The sequence below is a fragment of the Camelus ferus genome, chromosome 6 (assembly GCF_009834535.1).
Source record: "Camelus ferus isolate YT-003-E chromosome 6, BCGSAC_Cfer_1.0, whole genome shotgun sequence".
NCBI lineage: Eukaryota > Metazoa > Chordata > Mammalia > Artiodactyla > Camelidae > Camelus > Camelus ferus.
The window spans coordinates 74,836,749-74,857,994 of record NC_045701.1 but is presented as its reverse complement, the minus strand read 5'-3'; the positions used below and the strand labels follow the sequence as shown (position 1 = coordinate 74,857,994).

The window sequence follows — 21,246 nt, the reverse complement described above, 5'->3', positions numbered from 1 at the left end:
GTACTCTACGCCTTTACTACACTCTGGTTATAATTGAAATCCTGAGTTCTCATTTCACTGTTACAAAGAACTAATAAATTTGTCACGAATGGAATAGGGGTGGAGGTGGAGGCCATTTATGAGCTCAGTGATGAATCTAAACTCCTGCAGCTCAGATCTAAAAGAATTGAGTGATCAGCACAATAGAGGTGCCGTTTAACTGCACAGCATCACAGCTAATGAACTGTAGATCTTTGCTTTCCTTTCTCCTTTCTCCTGCTATTTCCCCAGTGGTGTTTGTTGACTGTGTGTGTTTCAGCTGGCCTAATGTCAGACCCAGAAGTCACAAGGAGTTGCAACTTACTTAAGAAAGGCAGATGCCAAAAATATAATCGGTTTTATTATATAGTGAAATAAATATAAAAGTGCATACAAATAGTGGTTTTTATTTGAGCATTAAATTTTATTGTGATATAGTAAGTGTTTTGTTACACTATTACCTGACATCTGTTAAAAATAAGGTTTTGGAATGCTGTTCCGGCATGTGTAATTTTGAGAAAAGGCTCCAGAACAGTTCTCTAGTGTTTCCTCTATCTTCCGCCACACACAAAAGCATAGCTCTGATGGTAATAAAAAAGCATTTATTGTCTCTTTGCTTATAAAACTGCGCTGTCCATATACATTTCTACTAGCTCCACTTTGTACAGCTATTACATATGTACATACATACATTTTATAGGAAGTATTTTTAATGTGACCCTTAATTTGTTTTTGAGATTTAGTATGGACTCTTGAGTCAAGTGGTCCTGGATTACTGTCTGAGTGCAAATATTTAATGACAGTGTAGAATTTAATACATATCCCTTTGAGTCTGTTTCTCTGACCTTAAATGAATCACATAAATAATTTTCATCTATCTAGAGTTTTGTGAGCATTAAATGAGAACATATGTGAAAAGAACCCAATATAATTTTTGAAAATAATAAGCTTTTAATAAACAGTGTTGATTTTTATGATACTGGTAATTTAAAGGGATGTTTTCATTAACCTCCACAACACACATATTGGTGTCCCTTTTGTTCCTTAAATTAAACAAGCTCTTTCCTATGCCAGAAACTTGACATTTGCTGCTTGCTCTCTCTATAATACTTTTCCCTTGACTCTTTCAATGACAACTTTTTTTCACCCATTAGAGTTTCGATTCAAATGTCACCCCTTTGTGGGGACTTAACGTGAGAAAACTGTCTCAAGCAAACCTCTGCCCTTAGCCCCCCGCCCCCCACCTGATCACACTTCCTGGGTATCTTCTTTTTTCATGTCTTTGTCTTCTCCTTTGGAATGTGAGCTCCATGAAGGCAGAGAGGCCTTATCTTCCTTGTTGATAACTGTGTACCCAGTGTCTAACATAGTGTCTGTCTCAATAAACATGGATGGATGGATGAATTAAATGAATAAATGAGTGGAAGGGAGGGAGGGAGAAAGAAAGGAAGCAATAAAGAAGGTAGGGAAGGGTATTGGAAGGAAAGAAAAAATGATGGAAACAAGGAATAAAGGACAAAAGGAAGAAACTTATATGGCCTGAGGAATGGTTTATATTCTGAGCATAAGTGTTCATGTACATACAACTTTTAAATTTTATTTTAAAGTTTAAAAGTTGGGTAAAATTTTTCTGTTCCCATCTAAATTTCTTATCCCTGGTCTGTATGTTTCATTTTATTCTTCCCTTTTAGAAACTTAGAGGGTTTGCTTCAGGGTGATCTCTGTGAGGCCAGAAGTAATTCTTATAGACGGCAACACCTTAGAAAAGGGGGTTGCCAAACTTCCTGTAAAGGACCGGATTCTAAATATTTTCATTTTTACAGACTGTATGCTCTCGCACCATGACTCAACTCTGATGTCATAGAATGAAAATTGTCCTAGACAGTATGTCAAGAAATGAATGGGCTATGTTCCAATAATAATGTATTTATGAAAACTGAAATTTGAATTTTACATAGTTTTCACATGTCATGAAATATTATTTTGACTTTGATTTTTGTCAAACGAATAAAAATGTAAAAATCATTCTTAGCTTGTGGACCTATAAAAAACAGACAGCAGATTGGAGTGACCTACTGTCCTCCTTTGCTGAACCTTGCCTTGGAATTAACTGGTTTAATGATTATGTCTCCACAATGTCTTTTGAAAGATGAACTGGAGTGGGAAGAATCAAAGAGTAAAGTTTTGAGTTCTTCCTCAAAGAATAAATATCTGTTGGTAGAATTTTTATTAATTTTGCAAATGGAAGGAAAGTATAATATTTGGTAATTAGTCAGGAACTCCTAAAATTGCCCTGCATCAGTGGTCCATCACAGGTAAGGTGGTGAGTGTTAAAAGTAGCTTTCATTACTGGCTCCAACTGCCCAGGTGTGTCTGTTAATAAGCCCACATCTTATTTATTCCTTTGTTTCATAGACTTTGGAATTTAGGATAAGTTACAGATGATTTTGAAAGCAGGATAACTGGGGATATTTTGAAAATGAATCACTACGCTTTATTTATAATCCTGAAGAGTAAAACCATTTAAACTTCAAGTAATGATTTCTTTAAAATTTCTGACTTCAGTTTGGGTGAGCAGTTATTTGAGAGAATATTTTAAAAGTCCTATGGGATGTTATTCTCTGTAAATGCAAAAACTTTAAAAATCATCTGAAGTGATTATAATCCTATTAGTGTTATTTTTATAGCTATTACTATGTATAGTGCTTTAACTTATTTTAAGAGAGTAGAGCTTTCCAACTCTTTTTCTTTACTCACATCTCTCTTACACAGCCAAAGCTACTGTTTAATATGCCACCTTTGGAAGATGCTAGTCAGACTGCACTGAAAAATCAGAATGACGCTCAATTTGAAGAAAAAGCAGTTAAGTATTTCATAGGTAGAATATTTAGGGTATGTGGAGCTGAATAGTCAACATACATCTGCTTTACTGTAGGACATACAGGGTAAGTCAGCCTTCGGGTACGCTTCCTAGAAGTTCAACTAAAACTAAATTGTTGGGTTTTTGTCCTCAGTTTTCAAAGATGTTGTGAAATATAGTCACATATAATGCACCATTGATTATGGGAGTACAGATAATTTAAGGCTACTTTTAAATCCTTTGACCACATTTCCCTTCCTACTGGTACTTGTATATTATAAAATGGAGATTATTCATAGTTCTCAGCTTAGTCAGACTGAATTAAGAAGCAAGAAAAGCCTGGGTTTTGTCAGCCAAGTATATTTTAAAACAATTTGTTTATGTCTTAATTATTCATTCTCAGCAGCCTCTCTTTTTAGTATAGAATGTTGAGAGAGAACTGTACACAGTAGCCCACAGAAGGACTATGGGAATGAAAGAGAGAGAGGGAGTCTCTAATATAATGTTCCTTATGCTTTGACTCCTGAAAAGAATTGAGTAAGTGACTCTGCATATAAGTTAGGATGTGGATTATTGGGATTTGAAAGGTAAGTAATTTAATTCCCAAGATGGACTCTGGTGCCATTTAATGACCCAGCTGTGTGATGTGCATGATAGTCAACAGTCTCATGCTGCAATTCAGATATTCAAGAGGAAGGACTGAACAAAAGCTCCTGTGGTTATGTGGGTTTCCTTGTGAACATGCTTTACCTGGAAACCCAAGAGATGTGTACACTTGAGGGAAACAAAGGAGATGTTAATCTCAGAGAGTCTTATTAGATCAGCTATGTTTGGTGGCAGTAAGATACACACCCTGAAAAAAAAAAGCATACCCTATTGTTTTACAGAATGTGCTTGACACAAACCTACTCATAAATTATGCCATAATCACCACTGCACTATGATTTGCATAAGAGTTCAGAGCATATTCAGCTGATATATGACTAGCCTCAAAACTGGAGACATGTACTTTATTTCTTAAAATGTAAATCCTTGAAAAAATACGGTGTGATGGTTTCTGAGTTGTTGGCTTTTTCCCCTTACTGCTCAACTCCTGTTCCTGCATCTCTTTTGGGGAACAATCTTTTAAATTACATCGATTGTCATTTGCATTGTCCCTAACCACAATCATAGCCGTTATATTATCTTCAGATAACTTTTAGTTGTCCCCAGTCTAGATGTCATTCACTGAAGTCTTGCTACCTGTTATCAGCAGTTTCACTGTGGAACTGAGCAGTCCCAGGAAAAAGATAATTCTGCCTTTTACCCTTCACTTGGTTTGTAGTCTTACTCTACGGTCGCATATCTGTGCACCACATTACCTTGTGCATTAAAGAAGAAGCTTGCAGTGATTCTTCATTTTGAAGAGGTGGGGGGAGAAATCTCATTGCCTTGCTTTGTGACCTGAAATATAAAGGGTAAATCAGATTTTTTTTTTGATATTAACTTTGTACTGTTGACTGGAAGTGTTTGTAGGGACTTTAAGCAAAACACCTACCTAGTCTCTCAGGCTGCATTTTCTAGTGCACGCATCCCACTTCAGTGCAACCTCAGCCTTTCCTGAATAGCACTGAATGGAAGCACAGTAGTCAGTGATCGCCTCATAACAAGCAATACCACAGACCAAACCGCCACCCTGAGAACAGAGCAGAAGGAAGGTACAGAAGCACAGCTGGCTGCCGGGGGCCTCTATCTGGCAATGGTAGTGGATGAGGGAACAGATCAGAAATGTGGAGCACACACTTGGACTTTGTTCTTAAATTTTGTGATAGTTTCTGCTTCTGATGTTCCAGTCCCCAAGTGAAAAGCAGATAATGAAGAGTATTACTGGATACTCTCTCTAGGCTAGGAAACGATACATCCCTTTAAACAGGCTTTTCTTGATAAGTCAAAAGTTGGGTTTTCTTACTGACAACTTTTTAGATAAAATCCTCACGCCTTGCTGTGGTTTTCTTTTCAGCATTTCTGTTTTGTTATTTTGAACCCTGAAGTAGAAAGGGGCTCTTAAGCTGCTAGTGAGATGAGTTAACAAAGTTTGACTATAGGTATCTACTGACAGCTAAGTTAAACACTAGATGTGGGGAAACCACTGTAAGTTGCACTAATGTCATTCATTCTAAAGCTTTTTAAAATATAGAGTAACTTTGGCTTTTAATAGATAACATGCAACTTTATGTATAGACCATTGATTCATTCATATATTCGAAGTCTACTTATGCTGTATTTTAAAGCTTTTTTTGGTGTTGCACTCTTGAGGTTGCTTTGATTTTTTTTCTATTTTGTTTTAATTTTTAGAAGGATTCCATGAAATGCTGATCTTTTATGGTGGTTAAAAAAAAAAGCCTTTTCCTTTCATTTTACTATCTTGAAGCTTGGAAAAAGAATATATCTGAAATTATTTCTCTTTTAATTATTTAAAAAAAAAGAATGACAGTTTGTTATATGTAATGGGTTGTCATGTGGAAGTGCATAGAGGAGAAAAGGGACACATCTGCATTTTATTTTATATCCTTCATATAGGAAGCAGCAGGTAAACTGTGAGTGTTGATTAAACCAAGTTAAGGTTGACAGGAAAAATGCCCTGCAGTGGTCTCCAGGTGAAGCTGAGTGGATTTTTTTCCCAGAAGACAGGCTTTGTGTTTATAAAACAGTGATGAGAGGAGGTCCTCATGGCGGATTTTCTTTTTGAAAATTATATGTCCATCTTGGCCCTTCGGTCCCGGGGAAGATTCCGGAGTTAGTCTATACTCTTAATGTCTCTTAGACTCAGAAGCAATAGAGACTCTCATTATGTTTTTATGCCAGTATTGTGCTTTTTTGTAGGCTAGCTAAATTTAAAGCATCCTTGGAGCGTACTGCATTGTTGTGATAAAGTCATTGGATCTGTACAGCTATGCTTACCGGAGGCAAAAACCCTCTTGAGCATTTAGACCTAGAGCCTCTGTTTCATCTCTTAGATGGGATGGATGAAACCATGTGGCTAGTTGATTGGCTCAGCTAAGTCAAATAGACTGTTGATGATCAGGGATTCAGGCACCAGCTATCCATTTAGCCTTCATTTCCTGACTTAGCCTACTGATATTTGCCCATCTCCAGTGATGCTAATGAACTGGCTTTGGTTTACTCATAAATTCTAAAGTATACCCCATTGTGACCAAATAGCAAAGGACTATATACAGCTCAGGGCAGGTTACTAACCTCATTATAAAAAGTTTAAAATACATCTTTTTTATAGTGCATGTGCTATTGCCTCCCCCCAAAAAATAACTCTCCTTACTTGATCTGTCAAGCCCAGAATAAATTAAAATGTGATTTCTAGCAGCATTATTTTCACTTAAAAATGGCATGCAATAGTCACACTGATGTCTGGTACTCTTCATTTTAACTCAACTGACTATGCACTGACTACGTGTGTATTCTCTCAATAGTGAATGTTAAAATAATTGTTGCCATTTCAGGTTTCTCTTAGACTTTCCCCCCTTAAACTAATAATAATAATAATAATAATAATAATAATAATAATAATAATAATAATAATAATAATAATAATAGTAGTAGTAGTAGTAATAATAATAATAATAATAATACTTTTAGTACTAAAGAATAGTGGGAAAGGGACTATCCAATTACAAAAAAAAAAAAAAAAGACCAATAGCAATAAAACATTTTTTTCCCCAAGAACTTTTTTCTTCAAAATATTTGAAGGAAATTTCTCCTTTGATTTTTAACCTTCCACTCCCAATTGTTTCTTTCCTCGCTATCCAGAAATGTTTCATACAGGAGAAATAAATAGATTTGGTCCACTAAAATAATTTATCTGTATAATTCTTACATCTTATTTCAGGTATTTTTATTTGGAGCAAAAGTACTTGGAGGCCCATGGCTGGGCTCCAGAGAGTCTGCAGTTCTCCTAAAAGTATATGCAAAATTATATGCTTCCTATATAATGTACATTTCCCTGGGGAAAAGATAAATTTTCGTCAGATTCGTAAAGTCCGTGACTACAAAAATAGGAACTACTGATTTATTAAAACCACCTGAAATGGCTTGATTATAGGGCGAGTGTCTTCATTGCTTATGGAGCCTTCTTCCCTCTCCACTCTGCTCACCTGCTAACCCCCTTTCAGCATTCTAGCAGTTCTTTTTTTTTCCCCAAGATCCAAGGTTGGGATTGTGTGTCTGGTGGGAGAGGAGAGGAGACTGTTGGGCCTGCAGGTTGAACTTGAAGATAAAAATCAGTTGAAATGAACATTGGAGCTTAAGCAACAGCAACAAGACACTACAGTTGCAGTGAGAGTGGGAGTGGGTGAGGTTAAGGAGAACATATTTTGGTATAATTATATGTTCATTCTAGGATGTATATGGCATTTTTTTTTCATAGACTGTATCAGTGCCACAGAATTGGCTTAAGTTATCTCTATTTTAATGATAAGAATATGGGAGGAAGTACGCAAATACTTTAAGAATCAGGATTTGTAGTAACTTAATTCTTCTATATACAGAGTTATAATAACTAATCTTGTCTGCCAAAAAAGAAGTCAGCTACAACCATTTATATTTTCCAAATACATTTCTTAAATTTTAAAAGCACGTTAATAAGTTCATGAAGATTAGGAGTAGTTTCTTTTTATGTATAGCATACAATTAAGACCAAAAAAATGCAATTTAGACGGCACTCACTAATTGGCAGCCGTGGCGGGCATCCTATTAGCTGCTGTTGATTGAATTATTTAAATTCAGGTTAATGGACTGAATTTCATATTTCCCTAATTTTCTCATTTTCTTAACGTATACATTTTTCATTTAAAGTTATCTCAGTACTATTTTTGGAATGGTGTAGGTTATAGACAAACAGACATAAACAAATTGCATTGAAGTAGATTATTGATCTGTATATTTTAAAGAATTGGAGGTATTTTGACCATTGGTGTTTATGGTCTTATAGACTAGGCCTATGTCTCAGTCAGCATGGACTACTATAACAAATTACTGTGGACTGCGTGACTTAAACAACAGACATTTCTCATAGCTCTGAAGCCTAGCAAGTCCAAGATCAAGGTGCTGGCCGATTCGGTTCTTGGTAAGGGACCTCTTCCTGACTTGTAGACAGCCATCTTCTCGATATGGCTCTGCATGACAGAGGACAGAAAGAGAAACAAGCATTCTTGTGTCTCTTCCTGCATGGGCACTAATCCCATCAGGGCTGTATCATCGTGACCTCTTACCTCGCAAAGACCACACTGCAAATGCCAGCGCACTGGGTTTCAACACATGAATTTTGAGGTCCCAAACGTGTAGTCTATGACAGTACGTATCACTTTTAAAATCCTGTAACAAATGTTTAAGTAAAATGAAGACATTAATACATAAGTTATATCAATTTATCTTTACCAAACACTGAGATAGGAATTAAGAGAGAATTTAATTCAGTTGTTCTGTTTTGGCATCATATGACATCAGCTGATTTCAAACCAGCTGTATGTGTGCCTTTAAAATATACAAATCATAAATGATATAAGCCCCATAAATACGTGGCGTGGGGACAACTTAAAGCCCTAAGCCTTCCGGGATGGTGTCTGTAGGTGCGAGACTACCCAAAGACTGTCTCATGAGGTTCTGTTCAGTCTGCAAAGGATGATAAAGCTTTGCTGAATGGTTTTGTCCCAGACGCACTGTGAGTAAGATGGCTGGTAACAACAGATGTAACCCCCTTTGATGCATTGTATGCATTTATTATGAATTACTCAAATGTGACAGTACACAAGTCACCAATAAAATAGAACTATTTTATGAAAATTATGAGGGCAAGGGTGAGGTTCTCTCAAGTATGCCAACAAAATGCAATTAAACAGACTGTATTGTGAAAAAGTCTGCTTTGGGTTCATTTTGCGTAATACATTCATTTAACTTGTCCCCACATAGCCAAATGTTCAAAGGGGCCGAAATGTGCAACCCAGTTTCCCAGTCTGAGGTTTGGAGGCTGGGTTGCAGTCCTCAAAGGCAAGGCCTCTGTGTATTAGGCGAAGCTGGGAGAATGCAAGGGAGGGCCAACTTCATGCTCCTGAGTGTCGTGGGTCCATGTCAGTCTCTGCAGGGCCACAGAGATCTGAGCTGAATCGCCCTGTGCGCCGTCTTCCCTCTTTTCCTCTTAGAACACCAAATGATTAACTAAAGAACAAAGAAATCCAGATTTCATATATCTCCTCCAGCCGCTTAAAATGAGAAAATAGAAAGAAAAATGGCCTTGATCCTCTTAAAAAGGATAGTTTTGCACTTTTTAAAATTTTCAGACTCTCATCTCTCAGTTTCAGCCTTTTTTCTTTGGTAAGAACTTCTTGTATGTAGCTATCAGCTCTGGAAAGAAATGAGAACACAACCATTAGACTGAGAATGAAACCATTTTCTTAATCATTTAGATTTTTGAGATATTGTCAATGACCCTTTTCAAAACCGGTATTTCTATGAATACCTTGTTAAGATGCTGAAGGTAGTAGAGACCTGTCTGGGTTTAGGATTGGCTGCATGACATTTCTGTCTCATGTATTTTTCCTGCCTTGTTTCAATTAACAATATACATATTAATTTTAGTTGGTGATCTTATTTTTATGTCTGAACTTTACCTGCCTGTGAGGTCACACTGTGTGCTGTATACCTAATTGAGAGCTGGTTTGTGTGCTAAATTCCTTTTTTGTATCATTACTATTGTCTAGTTCTGGTTCATATATTCAAATATATCCAATAATTTTATTTCCTTAGAGAAGTAATTTTACCAATAGAAAAGTGGTCAGATCTATTTCATTTAGAAACTGTATCTAAATATATATTTAATTTAAATTAAACCTTGCAGTCCTAACACTAGTTGAGATGATTAAAAAGGATTCTTTTATGAATATATTTCTGTTGGAGAGATCATTCTGAGTAGTTTTCCTTTTTTACATTCTTCAAGAAAATGTTACTAATAGAAGATAAATAGTCTTAAAAATTAAGTAAACTTGAAGTGATTTTTAATAACTTTGTTTTTATAATTATATATTATGCTTTGTTTGCAGGACCGTGTAAATGCGTTAGAAACGGTAAGTTGGGGAATTTTCTTTCTCCTTCTGTCAGAATCACTGCTGGGTCCTTGGTGTGGATTTCAGAGCACTCCCCAAAGGAAGCAGTCCCAGAAAGCATTTCTAAAACTACATCTAAGAGTCAAAGGGGAAAATAAGCTAAACTATGCCTGAAAGGTATGTTGATAACAGACTTTTAAAATGAAAAAAAAAAAATACAGGAAAAAAGCAAAAATATGATATTTAAGTGGTCACCACTCTCAGAAGATGATGTTGCCAATATGTACTGATTTATGGAAAACATAATTAGTTTAAATGTAATTATGTTTTCCTTTTATTTCTGTATCTCCCAGTCGCTAAAAGGATGAGTCAATAAGAAAGTCAGATCGGGATGCTATTTACACTTTGAAGTCTAGACGTTCAACATTTTTTTTCAATATCCAAATAATGATAAAGCCTTTTTTTCAATAATCTTACTTGAGGGAGTCTATTATTAGAAAATCATCTTTTTAAAGTGCATGAGCGTAAAGATTATGTGCTTGCAATATTTATTGGAAAATGATTTACATACTTGTGAATAGAAAAAAGGGGAGACAACTTACTGTGTGGCAATAAAGTAATGGTTAGATAAGGTGTGAAATGTCCACCCAACATGACACAATGATTATGAAAAAGGAGTATTATATAATGTTAAATGGAAACAAATTCAAGACACAAAATTGCGTGTACCTGAATGGTAACTTGTGATGAGAGGCATATGAAAAAAGAATACAAAAAATTGAGAACCATCTTAATAGTGACTTGTTAAATAAGAATTAAGGCTGTGATTTTACTCCTTTGTCTGTTTGCAAGTTTAAAATAAAAGATTGTGTTAAATTTTTATAATAAAAGCCATGTGGATTGAATGAATGATAAAATAAGTTATGGTATACTTTATGATGAAATGTTATTCAGCCATAAAAAGTCATTTTCAGAAAGTAAATATTGCCATGCTGTTACATGGTGTGAGGTGAGGAGAAAGTATTTAATGGTATATGGAGAGTATGATTCAAATGTTGAATATATGTATTTTGTATTAAAAAAAGGCTTTTGAAAACAGACAAAATATTAAAAGCAGTTTGGGACTAGTGGTGATTTTTTTTATGCTTTTAATGAGCAGGCAAAAAAATAAGAAACTTATACACAATAAGGCTACTAAAGAATAAAATATTTATTTTGTGATTATGAGGAATGGAAAGATGCTAATAGAGCACATTTTAGTCCTGTGTAAGCAAGTCATTTTGATCAGCAGTGTCCAGACCCTAGTGGATAAATAATCTATTCCTTAGATTTAACTGGGCCATTTGGAAAGTACACTGACCCTCTCAGTTTCAGTATGATGACATTATAGATGTATTAAATGTTTAGTGTTCCTTCACATATATTTTACTTACTCTTAGAAAGTGTCTTGCCAACAGGATTTGGCTTGTGAATTAAATGCTCTTTTTAAAAGTATGAACAAAAACAGAAATTTTGAGTTTGAGGACTTGGGTTCAGCATACAAAATGCCACTTATACAGCATTTAGTAAATCACTCGTTTCTTGACTCCTTCATCTGTAAAAATGATTATAAGTAAACTTATTTTATCAGGGTGTTATGAGAATTAAGAGAAAATATATGTGAAAATATTTAGGACCAAACAAATGTTAGGTTATCATTATCATTATGTGCTTGCTTATTATTTCTTATTTAATCATTTTAATTAAACCGATATGTGAAGCTGAAAATTGTATCAATAACAACAAAAAGCCTATAACTTTTATTAGTATTTGTTAATCTTTTTTACTTACATAATCTCTTTGCTAACAAAGTACTATGGCATTAAATCTTAAATGCTTTATTCTAAGGGTTCCTCTAGGAATAAAGGATAAAAATAAAAAGTCGTCATGAGAAAAATAAAATTGATTAAATGAACTAGGTTTTTCACAGTGGCAGTTTTCTCAAGATGGTTTTAATTTGAAATAATTATAAGTAAAACCATAAAAATGAAAATGCTCAGTAATAATGTTAATACTGAAATGTTATGAAATCCTGTGACTTCATGTGGCATTATAAGGAGCAGATTTAATACACTTGTTAGACTATTCAGCTGGTGAATTATTTTATAGTTCATAAAATCAAATATGCTGGAAGCGGTCTCAAGATCATTTACAATTCTCTTGCAACTCAGCACTTAAACTATAGAAAAGTATTGGTGGTCCCTTATTCGGTTTAGTTGATACTTGGATATGTAAGGCTTTGAATGTAGGGTGTATATTCTGGTGATACAAATCTGAAAAGTGTTTGAAATTTCATTATTCCATTAGGAATATTTACAATAGATTAATTTTACAGGTTCAGTAGGTTTAACACCAGAAAATAAGATGGTGCTTTCATCATATTGAGTTAACTTGACTTGGCTTGTCACCAGTTGTCTACATGGGTCACAGTTGTGTCTCTTTTTCCTCCTCTTTCTCAACTCTCCCTTCTCCTTCTTCACTAGCAAGTAAACTTGTTGGATTACAAATTACATTTTGATTGCAAATGCATCCCTAGGGCTTGTCAAAAATTCCTAATGTATAGTGGGTAATGAATAAACATCTGTTGAATGAAAGAATGGATGTCAAACTGAACATTATAAGACTGTTCTTTGGAATATAGGTACACACAGCCCCAAGAGCTGGGGGGAAGGTTACCCAGAAGGATATCAGTTTATTCTCTTTTCCTCAGCCCTTCTGATCAGCACTACACTTTATTTGCTGTTTCACAGAAGCTCTAATGAGCTTCATTAAAGTTTAGTGTGAATTTCCCTAGAAAAGAACCACCTTCAGCCAAAACATAGTAGGTTGTTCCCCAAATAAAATTAAGTGGTTACCTGAAAAAAATCATCTTGACCGAGAGCCCCAGTTCATGGGCCACGGATGGGACTCAGTAGTGGCTATTCATTGGGCCTAAGGCACTATGTGTACGATGAAGAGGAGAAAAGGAAAATGAATTGTGATTAGTTCTCTCAAGGCATTTGCACTTTAATTGAGGAGAGAAGTTCCTTACATATAACTGAATTGATGTTATAAGATAAATATGCACTGTCTACAGCATGTGAATAAGAATGCATTTTGTAGAAAGTATTACGAAGAAACAATAATTGTAAAATAAATTCAGACGTCACTGAAGTCTAGGTTTATCAGGAAGAGCATGGCTTTCGTAGTTGAGGACATGATGGAGGAGATTAGATCCATCACTGAAATGTAAAGAATCAGTAGTGTCAGGTAGAAAGAGTCAGAGAAGACATTGCATGTTGGGAAAGTAATCAAAGTTTAAAGGCATCAGTGAACAAAGGGTCTGTTAAAAGGATGTTTAAGAACAGTTTAAGGTAAAATTATGAAATTATGACTCTCATGCAGATATAAAATGATCTCATGACAAATGAGTTTATTTAGCTCATTAATTAGTGAAAGAATGAGCAAGATGTTACTTACAGCTCTAGGGAACATTCAGAGAGCACTTATGAGTACTGAAATGAATTTAAAATAGAGGCAACACTGGCTTCTTCCATAGTGGAGGAAGGAAATCAACTGAACCTCCCTGACAAAATTTATTTACATGTCTATATACAAGAATCATTTGCATAGCTATCAGTCCTCTACAACTCATAAAGTTATAAATAGCTCAAAGACAAAGACTGGTACAGAAATCCCACAGAATCAGAAAACCCAGAAGGGTCTGCTAAGCAAGAACTAGTTTTTCATTGAAAATACCCAGGTAAGTTTTTGTTCCATTTCAAAGACTTTCACATTATTTTTTTCTTGTAGGCTCATTGGAGATAACACAGAGAGTAACAGGAGACACTTTGAAGTGCTGAAATACAAATCAAGGAATTTAGATTTTGATCTTTTCTATCAGGGTTACAAGTAGTTTTCTTCCTGAGTGCCTGTTCCTATCGGTTGGTACTGACTATTGAGATATTCTGTTGAGAAGGATTCTGGGCTGCTCTTTTGGAAAGAATTGATGTGATCCCTTTGCATTCTGTCCTGTGCATTTCAAGGGTGAGAGGTGAAAGCTGGTAGCACGGCTGTTTAGCCCATAGGGAGTATTAATAGTTTTTAATCAGGGGTTGTGGTGTGGGGAGCATGGTGTGTGGGAGTACCGCTGTAGTGGTGGTGTGCAGCACGGAGCGGACTGGTGACCGACTGCAGGTAAGGGCAGGGGAAAGTGCTTGTGGAAGTAATACGACTTTAGGACTGTGCTTGGAAAGTTAGGGATTGGGGTGGTTTGCTATCAGAAAATCAGGGTTAAAGTGGTTACCCTTTTTTATAGAAAGGAACTAGTGAACTTCATAAGTGGTAGGTCAAGGAAGAAGAGGAGATACAGGCAGGACTGGAAGAGGTAGGAGTCATTTAAGGAAATGAAAGAGAAAGGAAGGCCAGTCAACTTGGAGACAGAGATTCTGTTTTTTGTCTCACCGCCTCAGATCTATATTTTCATTTCCAGAAATACCATGATAATTTAGATTCTCATACCTTTGTGTTAGTTTGAGTTATCATAACTTCAGTTAACAGAGAAATCCAAAAAATAATAGCGGGTTAAATAAGATAGAAATTAGCTTCTCCTTTGTGTAACAATCCAAATATACGGCATCCATGGCAGGTATGGTTATAGGCAGGTTTATTTTGTTATTTTGCACTATCATCTTCAATATATTGTGTCCCCCTCCTGATCTGAGATGCCTGTTCCACCTCTAGTCCTTATATTTATATTATAAGTAGACAAAAGAAAGGGAGAGCATGTATGTAACTTCCCTTTAGTGAAAACTGGAATTTACACATATCATCTGTGTTCATTTCCATGTGCCAGAATTTAGTGGCATGATTATAAGTAGCTTTAAAATTCAAAAAGAACCAGATAAGCCATAGACTTTTGGAAATTTGAAAGTAAACTTCTAAACAACTCACAGGTCAAGAAATGAATTATAATGGAAAAGAAGCAACATGCCCAACTCATTATGAATTGGCATAACCTTTGAGACAAAACCAGACAGAATGTATAAATAAGGAAAATTCAGAAACATCTCACATTAACATGGATGCAAAAATATACATAAAATATTAGCAAAATGAAGCCAGGAATGTATAAAAAGTATAATTAATCATGAACACTGACAAATTACCAATTCATCAATTGAGTTTATTCCAGCAATTGAGTTGGTTTAACATTAGAAAAATCAATCAGTATAATTCACCACAGTGACAGGTTAAGGAGAAATATTTTTAATAATGTCATCCCACTAGATGAATAAGAAGCATTTATTCATGTGATATCATTATCATCCTCATAAACTTTTTAGCAAACTAAGAATAGAAGGAAACTTCCTTAATCTGACAAAAGTCATGAGAAAAAAAATCTATGGCAAATCTCACCTTAGCATTTTGAAAGTCCTTCTTTAAGACCAGGAATAAGCAAAGGATGCCCCATTTCACAGTTTCTATTAGACACTGTGTAGGTGTTACTCGCCACAGCATCATTTGGAAATAATGTTGTTGTCTGTATAAAAAGCTTTAGGAATTTGTAGTTAAATTATGAAAAATAAAGTTTAACGAGCTTGATAAAAACCAGTTTATGAAAGTCCATTTTACTTCTAACTCCAGCAATAATCCCTGAGAAAATGTAATTAAAAGTACTATAGCAATAAGAAAGTAACAAAGAACACAAAGTATACAGGAGAGTGTCTAACAAAAAAATTCAGGTCCTTCATAGAGAAGACACTCTGGAATAGCCAAGATGTTTCTGAAGGAGAGCAAGGTGGGAGGAGTTTTCCTCACATATATCAAACTTTATTAAAATTACTGAAATGTAGGATAGTGTAGTCCTGACAAAAGAATAAATAAATAGATTCATGTAATCAAATAGAAAATCCAGAAACAAATATGTGTACATAGAAACTTGATGTCTGACATAGCTCCCATCACATAAGAGGGGTGTAAGGATGGACTTTTTCATAGATGATATGAAAAAAAATGAAATTGAACCCCTATCTCAGATGCAAAAATAGATGAAAGCTTAAGTGTGAATGATGCACCATAAAAGTTTAAAACAAAATACAGTTAATATCTTCATGACCTCGGGACTTAGGACTTAGGGGGAAGAAAAGGCACTGAAAACATAGATTATAAAGGAAATGATTGATGTAACCACATCAAAGTTAAAAACTCCCACAAATCAAAAGACAACATAAAAAGAATGAAAAGAAAAGCCACACTTACAATATATTTGTAGCAGAAAATATAACTGACTACCATTTTGTTTCCAAATCAATTTGTATCCAAATCTTATTGCCAACAAAGCAATTGTAAAAAGATAAACAACTCAGAAATTAAAAAGAAAAAAAAAGAAAAAAGGTAAAAAACACGAGCAAGCATTTCATTTGAAGAAGCATGCAAGAATATAATCAGCTTCGTTCGTAATCAGGGAAATGCTAATTAAAACCACAAAAATTGTCATTTTCTCTATGTACATATTATATGTACTCTTTTGTTTCTGTGACACATTTCACCAGAAAGCAAAGGGAATTGAAACATGTTAGCAGAACTTTCGTTTTTACAACAAAATGATTAAATGTTTTCCCTGACAGTAACGTAGTCTGTGCGTGGTCTTCTGGTAGCATACCCCCACAGTACACAAAGATCTTCCAAAGGGTAGTCAGACATAAACAGGTTAAAGAGAATTGATTTTTTTTAATTTTTTTTTATTTTTTTAACCTTTTTTATTGATTTATAATCATTTTACAATGTTGTGTCAAATTCCAGTGTTCAGCACAATTTTTCAGTTATTCATGGACATATACACACTCATTGTCACATTTTTTTCTCTGTGAGTTATCATAACATTTTGTGTATATTTCCCTGTGCTATACAGTGTAGTCTATTCTACAATTTTGAAATCCCAGTCTATCCCTTCCCACCCTCCACCCCCCGGTAACCACAAGTCTGTATTCTCTGTCTGTGAGTCTATTTCTGTCCTTTTATTTATGCTTTGTTTTTGTTTGTTTGTTTGTTTTTGTTTTTGTTTTTTAGATTCCACATATGAGCGATCTCATATGGTATTTTTCTTTCTCTTTCTGGCTTACTTCACTTAGAATGACATTCTCCAGGAGCATCCATGTTGCTGCAAATGGCATTATGCTGTCGGTTTTTATGGCTGAGTAGTATTCCATTGTATACATATACCACCTCTTCTTTATCCAGTCACCTGTTGATGGACATTTAGGCTGTTTCTATGTTTTGGCTATTGTAAATAGTGCTGCTATGAACATTGGGGTGCAGGTGTCATCCTGAAGTAGATTTCCTTCTGGATACAAGCCCAGGAGTGGGATTCCTGGGTCATATGGTAAGTCTATTCCTAGTCTTTTGAGGAATCTCCACACTGTTTTCCATAGTGGCTGCACCAAACTGCATTCCCACCAGCAGTGTAGGAGGGCTCCCCTTTCTCCACAGCCTCTCCAGCATTTGTCATTTGTGGATTTTTGAATGACGGCCATTCTGACTGGTGTGAGGTGATACCTCATTGTAGTTTTGATTTGCATTTCTCTGATAATTAGTGATATTGAGCATTTTTTCATGTGCTTTTTGATCATTTGTATGTCTTCCTTGGAGAATTGCTTGTTTAGGTCTTCTGCCCATTTTTGGATTGGGTTGTTTATTTTTTTCTTATTGAGTTGTATGAGCTGCTTATATATTCTGGAGATCAAGCCTTTGTCGGTTTCACGTGCAAAAATTTTCTCCCATTCCGTAGGTTTTCTTCTTGTTTTATTTCTGGTTTCCTTTGCTGTGCAGAAGCTGAGACTGGATTTTTATATCCTCAGCTTCTACCTGCACATTATCCTAAAATAGCTCTGCTTGTAGAAGCTCTCTTTACCCTTCATGATCAACCTCCTCCCACTTTACAAAAGAAAGCCCTACTTCTCACCCATCCAAGGTCCCATTATAGCAAATTCCCCCAGGCGACTGAGGGTGCAAAACAAGGGGCAAGTTAAGATTTTATTGTCTTCAGGTCCTCCTTTAAGCAAGTTATTAAGGTAAGGCTTCTTGTCCTTTTTAGTACTACACATATTTTTTGTAAGAACAGAGAGTTGTATTAGATATGTGGAGTGTTGAGAATGAGTTGTTCTGAAAATAACATATATTATTGATTTGAGGGGGAGTGAAGACAGCTTTATTTAATGATCTCACCTCTTCCATCACCCTACTATAATCCAAGAATGGATAGCTTCAGAAAGCAAAGCTAAGAAGTGTTGGAAAGAAGTGACTGAAAGCCGCAGTGTCTTATTTCATCCAGGTTAACAAGCTCTGGCCCGGCTCCATGCCTTATCTATTTATCTATCTTAGAATTATGATTCAAAAGTAGGATGTTTGTCACAAGGACACATTAGCACATTTCATAGAATTAAAAAGTGAAGCCAGAGATTTTTTTCTGCCAGAAAATAAGGCTGCTTTGGCTGATTGGTCTGACAAGAGGACTGGGCTTTGCCAAGCTGCAGCTCTGAGGTTTGGATGCAAGTATATTTAATGCTAAGGTAAAATAAATGTATTAAAGTTTTTAACTGATAGAATGGTATTGAAATTAATAGGATTTTTTGTTTTTTGCATAAGTTAACTTCAATGAAATGTCTCTAACTGAAAAAAGAACTGTTGTAGTCAGTTGACAAGTCTTGGTAAATAAAGCCTTTTGGGTATACCTTCCAGAAACAGCAAGTGAATGACTTTAATAACTACATCACAATCCTTTGGCAAGTCAAGTGCTGTCTAATTCTTTGCTTTCAGCAAAATTGAAAGAGGACCTAATCAAGCTGATAGATCATTAAAATTAATTTTCAATGACAGATCACTATGTAATCTTTGCTGTAAAACTAGGAAGGCCTTCAAGAAATTGAGTGATGTTATAGCAAAACTGCTTTCATTCTCACATACTTGTTTTACGTGAACAAGATTTCTCAGTGAGTACATTTATAGAAACAAGTAATAGAAATGGAACCCTGTCTTGCTGAAACAAAAATGAACATTTACCCATTTACCCATGGATACATGAGCTAATTGAGTGCAGGAGAAGAGGAAGCTCTGTCCATCCCAATAAGAGAGAGACTTATGGAAGCTTTGGGGGGTTTTGACATTTCACATTTAATTTTTTTCTCAAAAATTTTAATATACCTGATATTAACCATATGATAATTCAGTCAATAACAATGTGTAACACTTAGAGCATCATGATCATAGGAAGTTTTAAAAAACAGTTTTTCTCTCTGTGTATGAACATTTTTGTTAAAGAAAGATGCAGTAAGATAACCTGTAAGAAGGCCTGCAAACATAAATACGTTTTATATTAGGATGAAAGTCTGTGAGGGAAAAGAGATTTGAAATAAATTCAGAGCGAAAAGAATAATATAAAACCTTTGTCTTTGAAAGAGGATCTTACTTAGTTATTTCGTAAGTGGATAAATGGTGGTAACAAATTAATGAGGGATTTAAAGTTCGCTGGATAAGTTTATATGAGGAATATGAGTTTTATTTGAAAATGATGATATATTTACAACATTCCAGGGTTTTCATCCTTTGCAACTATCTAAACTGATGAAAAGCATTTCAACCACTAAAAATGTGTGTGTGAGAAGGAGAGTAAGGGAGATGCACAGATTAAACAATTATTTAGGGAGAATGTAATAAAATTTTGAAACTCATTGACTTAGAGCAAATGTGTAATTTGTAGTTGCAGTTTGTTAGTGCTTAATCAACTTCTCAAGTCAGAGTTACTTAAAACAATCTAATACCCCTATATTTTCAATATTTACTTACAAAGATAATTTATAGGATAAATCCTAATGTGTAGCTATATGGAGAAAAAAGTGCACAGATTTGCCTATCTGAGAAAACTTATACAAGACCCCGAAAAACTTTTAGAACTATGACTTTTAAAAGTATGTAAAAAAAGAACTGTCAGAGCCTTAAGCACATCTCTAAAGAATTCATTCAGCTAAAATTAGTGGTAAAAGATTTGAGCTATGCACACCAGCTGATCTTCAAGATCTTGGTGTCCAAGAGTGCAGGATATCCAGTATGTCTCTATGGAAATTACCCAGTGATGCCATGTGCTCTGATTTCACTTGTCTACCATTAGAGTAGGCAATGGTTATTGCAGACTTACTTTCTTTGTATTTTTTTCTTTTTTGTTATATATACATATGTATATATTTCTTTTTTTCAATTAAAGTATAGTGAGTTTATAATGTGTCAATTTCTGGTGTACACCACAGTGCTTCAGTCAACAGGAGCATACATATATTCGTTTTCATATTCTTTTTCACCATAAATTATTACATGATATTGAATATAACTCCATGTGCTATATAGTATAAATGTGCTGTTTATCTGTTTTATATATATTAGTTAGTATCTGCAAATCTCAGACTTTCAATTTTCTTTCCTTCCCACCATGAATCTAGCACTAATTGTGCTTCCTCCGACTATGTGTGCAAGTGACTACAGGCACATAAGTTGTTGAAGGACCGTTACTCTTTGCTAGGACACCAGATTCTGCCCTGGGGCACTTAGGAGTATATGGACCGAGAAGAGTTAATGTACTTAACTAAAGTGTCCCGGTTTAGCTCAGGAAATAACTGACTTGAGTATGTAAATGTGGCCAAATAACTGTTAATTATTTGCAATGCCTCTTCTAAGTATTTGTAAGAATCTATCTCTTTATAAAGCCAGAACTTGCTGTTTCAAAACCAAAGATCAAGCTAGGTTCAATTTTGGTTTTGCCAAGGCTATAAGCCTCTCATTGAAGTTGCCTGAAAGGTTCAGTCAAATTGGCTTTACACCAAATAAAACGCAGTGTGCTCTGTACGATTTTGACCCAGAATCAGGTGAATCTCAGCAGTTTTGGCTGAGCTACATTGTAAAATTTTGGATTTGTTCGAACTTGACACTTCCTGGGAACCCATTCAAACTGAAACCGGAAAAAGGTTTTGCACAAACCCTGTCCTAGCCCGTTCTGCCAAGTTTCCCACTGCTCTAATGTTAGTCTACCTTCTGTATATTCACTTCGAGGGCAAGCGGAAATATCCTCATGAATCTCTCATGAGGGATCTTGGTTGAAACAATCTAGACTTTCTCCTTTCACCACCTTGTCCCAAAACACAGAGCCTGTATTCTGTTTTGGTCAGTATTAAAATATGTATGATTTCCAATAATGGGGTCAGCTTCAAAGGG

The 21,246-nt window shown here is 35.2% G+C and overlaps 1 protein-coding gene across 7 annotated transcripts in view; it reads left to right on the top strand.

Moving 5' to 3' along the window:
- CEP128 (centrosomal protein 128) overlaps positions 1 to 21,246 on the top strand; it is a 357,186-nt gene that overhangs the window by 294,264 nt on the left and 41,676 nt on the right. For 6 of the 7 annotated variants that reach the window (XM_032482452.1, XM_032482451.1, XM_032482457.1 and 3 more), the window contains one exon: positions 9,967 to 9,990. In XM_032482452.1, the coding sequence (XP_032338343.1) occupies positions 9,967 to 9,990 (24 nt within the window). Of the gene's footprint in view, positions 1 to 2,790; positions 2,881 to 9,966; positions 9,991 to 21,246 lie in introns of all 7 variants that reach the window. The other variant, XM_032482455.1, reaches the window with a different exon arrangement.